General features: G+C 41.3%; 2 protein-coding genes across 2 annotated transcripts in view; one reads left to right on the plus strand and one right to left on the minus strand.

Moving 5' to 3' along the window:
- LOC118337535 (signal recognition particle 54 kDa protein-like) overlaps positions 1-493 on the minus strand; it is a 1328-nt gene extending 835 nt beyond the window's left edge. Inside the window, exons 1-2 of the mRNA XM_035674627.1 lie at positions 294-493; positions 86-181 (exon numbers count right to left, since the gene is read on the minus strand). Of these exons, the coding sequence (XP_035530520.1) occupies positions 86-181; positions 294-333 (136 nt within the window). The 5' untranslated portion in view covers positions 334-493. The remainder of the gene's footprint in view (positions 1-85; positions 182-293) is intronic.
- A 2279-nt stretch (positions 494-2772) lies between these two features.
- srp54 (signal recognition particle 54) overlaps positions 2773-9048 on the plus strand; it is a 10582-nt gene continuing 4306 nt past the window's right edge. The window contains exon 1 of the mRNA XM_035673588.1: positions 2773-2778. Within this exon, the coding sequence (XP_035529481.1) occupies positions 2773-2778 (6 nt within the window). The remainder of the gene's footprint in view (positions 2779-9048) is intronic.

The following is a 9048-nucleotide window of genomic DNA, read 5'->3' on the forward strand; positions in this document are numbered from 1 at the left end:
CTGCATCAAACTCCCTTTAAGAAATATCATTAGCACTGTACAGGTGTACAGGTGTACAGGTGTGATGAGGTGGACCAGGTCTCACCCATGTGGTGCAGGACTCTGGGGTCCATCATTTTGGCCATCTGCTGGTTCAGTTTGGCCATCTGAGACGGGTTCACGTTCTTTGACATGTCTCCTCCTGAAACACAGACACAGGTTCAGACCCGGTTCAGACCCGGTTCAGACCGGTTCAGACTGGTTCAGACCCGGTTCAGACCCCCCCCCGCCCCCGTGTCTGACCCACACTGTACCTTTAAAGAGTCCTTTAATGCCCCCCATCTTCTTCACCATCTGGGCGAACTTGGTGTACTGAGTCAGCAGCTCCTGGACGTCTCTGGTGGCGACCCCCGACCCTCGAGCCACTCGCTGGATCCTGTTGGGCTGCTTACTGAACAGTTTAGCTCCGTCTTTATTGTCCAGTTCTGAAAGGAGAGTGTGAGAGTGTGTGAGAGAGTGTGTGTGTGTGTGTGTGTGTGTGTGAGAGTGAGAGTGTGAGAGAGTAAATGACCTATTTTAACCATCCTAATTAATGCTATTTTTTAAATAATATTCTATATATTAAATAAACTAAATATACTATAATGTAAATGACAACTAATATATTATGATTATCCAGTTTACACCCTTCCCGCCAAGGGGGCGTAATAGTTAACGGCGGTCTGCAGCCTGCCGTTAAATGGCAGGAGAAGAAGAAGAAGAAAAGCCTGATGAACGACGATGAAGTGTTTCCCGGTCCAGTCCGTATTTGATGACGTTTGTTAGGAGAGTTCAGCGACCCGACCGTCGTAAGAGGCCGCCGTTAGTCCGTGATTTCACCGTGAGACGTACTAGAGACGTGTATATATACGATATATAGGTACTGACTGGGTAAATGACGGCGTAACTGACCGGTTACTGACGGGTACTGACGGTCTTGACCGCACACCACACACAAACACACACACACCACACACCAACCACAGAGCTAAACTGCTACTGCTAACAGCTGATTGAGACAGCCGAGTAAACTGACTGTACACAATCAATATCATCAGGTATCATTTCTCAGTACTATCGTAGCACGGCCTGATTCCGAGGTCCGACCTGAGAATTAGTATGCCATTCGATGAGTCAATTGAGACATGATCAATTGATATCTCACCATGTCTATTATCGACCCCAAGACAATAGAGACATGTTCAATTTAAACTGTATGATAGAGTATTGCATCTACCAGTCCGGATCAAGTGCTCTAACAGCGATTTACACTTGTATCAAAAATGCTAACATTGATAATCTTTCTCAATCACGGGTCACTCACTCCATTATATGAAATGTCATATACATGCCCTCTTCATACATTCCATGAGTGATTCAATCTGAGTATATGGTTGATACTAAAATATCAATAACTTTTTACTTTTTAAGAGTCATTCAACATAAGTAAATATATAATAACATTACTAAGGAGAGACGATCAGTCAAAATAAACTGCAACTGAACATAACAGGTATGAGTGCACAGTAACAAACGGACGGTGAAATAATAGAGGAATGAAGAAATAAAAATACAGGAGGAGGATATGAGGAACAATGATAGGTTTGGAGTATCACCTAATTAACACATATATGAACATGAATCACTTATACAGATACAAAAATATGAGACTTTAATAAGTTGTACAATCATCTCGAAAAAAAGAGTCGAAAGAGTCCTTTTAATGGCGTGCCAGCACCTCAGACCCTGACCTTAAGAACCTACCACACTTTTCATTTTTATCTCGACTTTGGAACGCGAGCACCTCAGTGCAGCTTATGTAATGCTGTGGGGAAGATGACCAATGCTCTAGAGAGAAAGCGTGGGAAAACAGGTTGGTCCCAAAGCCAATACAACAGGGAGCGTTGCTTGCATGCATATTCAGCTGGAGCAGCAAGGCTCATAGTGTCTACATGTATTTAGTGCGTTCTATGGCTTGTGAGCGTGCTTAGCTGCATGTGATTGAATATCGCTGCTGCTTAGCCTCTTCTCACGTTAGTGTTAGTGCTGCTGCCTCTAATATTGCGTGGTGCAGCTGGTCTTTTAGCAGTCACGCTGGGGTACTACACAGCGTAACGTAGTTGCGACTATGGAAGGTGTATTATGTATCTGAAACAGCTCTGACTTGTAGGGAGGGTTATAACGTAGGATAGTCTGGTTGTATGGTGTGTCCTTTTAATAATGTGCTGTTTTTGAACTTTGTTCAGAGTGATTAAAAAAAAAGCTGTCAGCGTTGTTATGCAGAGCAACCGATAGCTTGATGGATGCTCTTACCATCTATTAACAATCACTCCTGTAACTGAGGTCAGTAGATAAGTATATGATATGGTCTTAGTAACGTAAATATAGTGTTTGGGGGTTAGAAGTGTTTACGCTGGTTTACAAAATATGTTTACGTTAGAAGGACATAGTATTAGGTGGTTCAATGGCCAATTAGGGGTATTAAATACTGTCAGTTAGTTGGTAATAGTGAAAATGGTTAGCGCGGGGAGTTTATTTGCTGGGGTAACATCGTGTAACACGATGGTGAGTGGATTAAGCGCGTGTTATGCGCTTGTTCAAGTTAGAAGGGGTTCCGACTGAATGCTTAAATCGATCTTACATAATATGTCATAGGACTGTGATTATACGTGTTTTAGTTGATATATGGCTTGACGATTCCGCGCTAGAGGCTGGGATTGCGATGAGTCCATATGCTTAGGGAGGCGATGGGGCATGGAGGTACGCGAGCCAGACGTCTGTTAAATGGCTATCCGCAGTCCTACGCTCCGAGAGGGTAGAGGGGAAGACTGTGGATTGACGAATGAGGGAGAAACGTGATATGATTGGGCCCAGAGGTAGGAAAGGGAGTAAAAAACAATGAAAGAAGATCGAAAAATGAAAGGATGGAGGAACAGAAAGTGCAGGTAATAGTTGGGATGTGCTAAAATGAATAATCCCTCTCTAGCCAGAGGACTCGAAGTGGATTACCTAAACAGTCAGAAGATGTGGTTCTAATTCAAAGTGGCTGAGTGCTATGCAGGTATAAAATACCTGTGCTTAACTCAATTGAGCAAATACTGACTCTTTGGTAAGAGCTTCAATGTTTATAAATTGGTTTAGATTATTAGTGTTTAGATGTAAGTGTACATGTATGTATTAGGAAAAGAGACGATGTGAGCCAGGAGAAGGGGAAGTTGCAAAGTGTTTTAAAAATGCACTCTGCGTTTTATTAATATGTTAAAACTGAGCTGGTGATGTTCTTTGTGGAAATTGATGGGATGCTCGGTGTCTTATTGTGACTACAGTGTTATCTTGTTTTAAGTACTAGTTGAGTAATACTAGTTAGTGTTTTTGGCAATGTCCTTGATCCATGTATGGCAAAGATAACCATTTCATAAACGCGATGTATAACCGTTGGTAGTGTAAGTGTGCTTATAATTAGTGATTTAAAGACACTGACCGTATAATGTGTTAAGTCGGTTAAAAGAATGGTTCCAGCATGGTTGTCGCAATTCAAGCTAGGAAGTATAGTTGATGTAGGCGTAGAGTATTAAATATGTCATGTGACCTATCGTACTAAGCGTGGTCTGCACAGAGACCAAATACAGATATCATTCGACTTTGGGCTAAAATAAACACGCTAAACAGCATTATTCCATGTCAGATTACAAGTCGAGGCGAGCTCAGCTCCTGGCCGTGGACTTGTCCACTTTGCGTGCACACTGCCTGAGCGTAATCTAAGGGCGGGTATTTGTCACTGAAGACCGTTAATCCTTAAAGCTTGCAGCCTAATGTAGAGTTAAGGCAGATAGCTGCATAATGTTCTCAAGATCTGACGCTGTAATCTAGTGTCCCCACTGGAAATCGGAAGAGAGCCACCAAGGTAGTTTCCAAAATAGGATCTAGGTGGTTGATTAACGTGATTTAAGTGTTAACCGCCTACGATCTAATAAGTGATTAAAAAACGGTGGTACCTTTAGGATATGACACTTCACTGCTAAGCGATTGTCTCTTTCGTGGAGTGTTAATGTGGTAGGCCACTAGAGGATGTTAGTGTTTAGTGTTAGTAATATTAATACGGGTCTGATTTAAATGTGTACAAGTCGGGTTATGGTAAACCTTTGGTGATTAAAACTGTCTGGTTGTATACGATTGCCCATATATACTGTTGAGGAGATAATACGTATGTCCGAGGTAGGGCTAGTTGCGATTTGTTCTGTGGTCATATCACATACTTGCGGTTGTTAGGTGAGTAGTTTTGTTATGCTGCGTCTATAAATAGCTTCATGTTTCATTATCGGTTCATTTAAACATGGATACAAGTTCAGAGGTATCATACGTGGGCTCTATGATATGTTTTAGTTTACATGTTATGTGTGTTAGTGTTACTGGTTACAGGTAGGAGAGTTGTTGTTAAAGGTTTACACGGCTTTCAGGTTCTACGTGTGTATACATATTGCAGTAGTTGAGACGTATTTGGCAGATTGGATTAGTGTTAGGGATTAGGATTGTAGTACTGTGCAGTTATGAGGTATTCAGTCGTTATAAATAGCTTGATGTTAGTGTTTAAAGGTGTGACGTTAGTAGTTTGGTATCTAACTTTGATCTTAGAGAGTTAATCTATTAGGGTGAGTTAGTGGGTTAGGTTGTTATTAGTGAGTTAAGTGAGTTACGCTCGTTAATTGTCGCATATATTAGAGCGCTGCTTTTAATAACTATCAGATCCAAACTGCAGCACGCTTCCGATTAGTAGTGGCTCTGACCCAGTTGTTAAGTGCTTGAGAAGAGTTGCGATTATTGAGGGGACTAGGATGCATACTGTTGGTATGTCTGTTGCTCATCCTGCTGTGTTCTTGCATGTTTTTCCATGGGGGTTAAATAGTGTATAGTGGGTTAGTGGTTAGTGTTAAACGTAGTGTAAGACGGGTTTGCCCAAGGAGAGTATATGGATGTTATTGAGATCATTTGTTTTGCCTTTATCTTTGGTTAATTGACTTGAGTTTGCTTGTAGGCAATTGCTTATAGATAGAGATATAACGTGTTGAGGTGGTGTTTAGTTCTGTAATATAGTCTATTGTTGATGATATGCTTCATATGTTTTATTAATCTGTCTGTGTGTTTTATAGGGTGACTTTATTGTGCATAAAATGTTCTGAGTGGTTCAAGGTGACCTGCAGAAGTTGTGTAAATAGGATAACGCGTTGCTAGAGCGTCATATCATTTGATCTAGCAAGTGTAAACTGCGTAAATAAAACACATGTATATATTTAAACCCATCCATAACTCCTGTGCAATCTATATTGCCGATGGGGATTATAGTAGTAATACCAATTGTCTCAAAGGGGAAATTACACATGTTGCATCATAGATCTCAGTATGAACGTTTATCGCACTCGTTTGCTTTGCTTTGACATACACTTATACAGAGGTTACACGAAGTAACTTCCCAACCATCCTCTATGATACATAGCATTTCCCCTGTTTTTAAATCAAATATAAAGGCTAGAAGCATCAAATAAATGGATAGAGTATATAAAGTAGTTTCAAGGTGCGTCATGAAGGTAAATTATACCGGCAAATGATGACAGCTATCAGGATCTGAGATTTACGATCTAAATGACGCCCCACTGCTTACTATGATTGACTGTGTAGGCGTGAAGTAGATTTAACAGCGAATACCAGAATCGCAGAAGACTAAACCTACGATTGCTTTCAAGGCTAAGAGATCTTATGACAATATGAGTTTAAACTCTTGTGCTGATTCGGGTACTTTCAACCTATCAACGGTGCCTTGTCATCATTTATCTGTCCAGCGGTGGTTAAATGAAGGTTGTATAAATTGAGAATCACTAACTCGTTGGCCCCAATTCTGTTACCGTTCCTCGGTTAGTGTTAACCCACAACGGTATATAGGTAGTGATAGTGTGTCTGATGGTAGACTTGTTAGTGTCCTCGATATATGGTGGGTAGTTGAGTCAATCTTTTAGGGAGCTGGATTCATGTGTGTTCGTCGTTTTGAAACGTTTCTTGGCTGGAAATCACTGGTTGTAGGCAGAATGTACATGGGGTAACACCCATAAATAGCTCCTTAACATCAGCCTCCTCGGCGTCTTGTTCTCGCACCCATACACCATTACTCACAAAACATTAAAGTGCATGTTTATAAGGGGGGTAGCTGTTAAGTGGACATTGCATTCACACTCAGTGGGGTAGTACCCAAGACTGAGTAGTTCCCCTTGGGCTGCTAATGACTTGTGTTTATCCCCTGAAATGACTGAATGCTCGTCTTAAGACGCTGTTAAAGGGGCATTCTACAAAAGGTGCGCTATATGGATGTATACCCTATACAGAGAGGCTTCCCTCTATTGCACATTGTCTCTGTCGATGGTAGATGTGTCTGTGAGAATCATACTGGAGACGATTACAGAGAGGGCAGTGATCAAGGGACATTTATCAGTGTTCCTCATATAACCAGTGCGAGTTATAATCCCCAATTCCGTCCTATCATCTTCTATACAGAAACATCGTGTTCTTATATTTTGAGGTCATGATAAGAGAATTGAAAGAGAGACGAGGTAGAGGTAGAGCGTACGAGTAGACGCAAGAAAAGAGAGCTATACATGTGGTGTGAGGTACAATAAATGAAGATGGCAGCTCCTATTTATGAGGGGAAAACTGGAAGGACCTAGCCTGTTATTGCCGAAAGTGGGTAAACATTGTTCTAGAACACCCGAGCGGATTAGGGGTTTAAGTGTTAGTGGGTTAGGTGCACACAAAACTGCCCGCTGTTGGTGCCCAATCGGATGGCCCAACTAAAATGGAAAAATACACATCACCGCGATTTAAAGTGGATTAGTCAGCAGGAGAAAAGCCATTAACATGTTTAAACTCACGACAATCATTCCATACCAAGCTAGGTTAACAGTGTGTTATACCATGACGTTGGACTCAAGGACAGGATATAAACTGCAACTCCAGCAGTCCTCCTAGCGACCTACTCAAATAAAAAAGACTCAGAAGTATTGTTTTTGGTAACGAGTATCCATAAACAGAGTTAAAGCACTAAATCGATCGTATTCAATCGTTAGACTGTGTATGCTGTTGAGAACGAATTTTGCACTCCTTACCTGCTAACATAGTCTGGGAGGCTTTTAAAGAGTCGAGCCCTGTAGTTATTTAGGTTTAGTTGTCCTTTTCAAAGGTGCTCACGTCTACTAACTGACCAATGGAGCTAAGGTTGCCGAGAAATCACGAGTGGTGGATTAATATAGCTGGTTCCCAACGATGCGGTGTTTATTATGCTAGAGTCTTGACAAAGATGGGGGGGTGATTTACATCGTCCAAACTTAATCGTCTAAGCGGATGGGTTAGATGATCATGTCAGCAGAGGGATGATCGAATGTGCTAGGGCTGCTTAATCGGTACGGGTGCTAAGGTTTAATAAGATGTTACCCACGAGTGAATTCTACACTGTACAAAGACCCTTTTATGAGGCCAACAGTTGGTTGTGAAGTTGTCTGTAAGTTGTTAACAACACACAATCTTGTATTTTATGTTGGAATATTTAAACAAATAGTTTTATAAGTTGAAGCATGGTTCCTTAACCAACAGATATGGTTGTGTATGTTTCCAAACATGCTATTGCATGCTGGTTGTTACATGCTTATTTAAATCCTACGAAATACCGTATCAAAGCTGGCTTAGTGTTAAGGGGTTAAGTGTGGTTAGGGGGTTAGATGTTAAGTGGTTAAGCTGTTTAGTGGTTAGTGTATAGTGGTTTAAGTGATTAGTGGTTAAGTGTTTAGTGGTTCCGTGTTAAGTGTTAGTGGTTAGTGTTATGGGTTAGTGCTTATGTTAGTGGTAGGGGTTAGCTGTTAAGGGTTAGTGTTAGTGGTTAGTGTTTGTGGCTTAGTGGGTTAGTGTATATGTTATGTTCAGGGGTAGTGTTAGTTTAAGTGGTTAGTGTTAAGTGGTTAAGTGTTTAGTGGTTAGTGTTGATGTTAAGCTGGTTAGTGTAGGAGGTTATGTTACAGTGTTAAGGAGGTATATGTAGTGTTAGTAGGATACGTGTTAGTAGGTTAGTGGTCTAGTGTTAGTGGGTTATTGGATTATGTGGTTAGTGGTTAGGTTAAGTGGTTAGGTTAGGGTTAGTGGTTAGTGGCTTATGAGTGTATAGTTGTTAGTGTTAGTGTAGTGTCCTAGGGGGTTAGAGTTAGTGTTAGTGGTTGTGCTTAGTGTTAGGGTTAGTGGTCGGTTAGTGTCTAAGTGTTAGGGGTTAGTGGTGTAGTGTTAGGGGTTAGTGTTAGGGTTAGATGTTAAAGTGTTCAGGGGTTAGTGGTTTAGTGTTAGTGGTTATAGATATTAGGGTATATGTGTCTAGTGTTAGTGGTTGGGGTTAGTGTATGTTAGTCATCAGTGTTAGGTGTTAGAGGTTAAATGTGGGTTTAGTTTAGGCGGTTTTACTGTTAGTGTTAGGGGTTGTGGCTTAGTGTTAGTGTTAGTCGTTAGGGGTTAGTGTTAGTGTTAGGTTAGTGTTAGATGTTCAGGGGTTAGTGGTTAGTGTTAGTGTTAGTGATTCAGGGGTTATGCCGATGGGTTAGTCGTTAGTGTTAGTGTTAGTGGGTAGTGTTGTGTCCGGGGTTAGTGTTAGTGGTTATGTTATGGGTTGTGTTGGGTTAAGTGCGGTTCCGGGAGGTCAAAATTTTTCAGTCGGTAGTGCTTAGTGCTTAGGAAAGGTTACAGTGTATACGTTGATGCTAGGTTCATGTGTTAGATACCCATTAGCAAGCCTAAGCTCCTGAATGTCTGTTACCAGCTGGAGGCCAAAACAGTGATTGTCTTGAATTTATGCCGGAGAGAGGGGTAAGTTGCATATCCTAGCTGGAAAGAGAATTGGTGAATACTTTTTTCCAGATCGGGGGAGGTGATGAGCCTCGTGTTTTATTCTATGAAACTGTAAACTGATAGAAGCCAGGACTGACCCGTTTATTGCCTGAGCGATGAATGTCA

This window comes from Morone saxatilis, unplaced genomic scaffold, assembly GCF_004916995.1.
Source record: "Morone saxatilis isolate NCDOM2014 unplaced genomic scaffold, NCSU_SB_2.0 Contig3, whole genome shotgun sequence".
Classification (NCBI taxonomy): Eukaryota; Metazoa; Chordata; class Actinopteri; family Moronidae; genus Morone; species Morone saxatilis.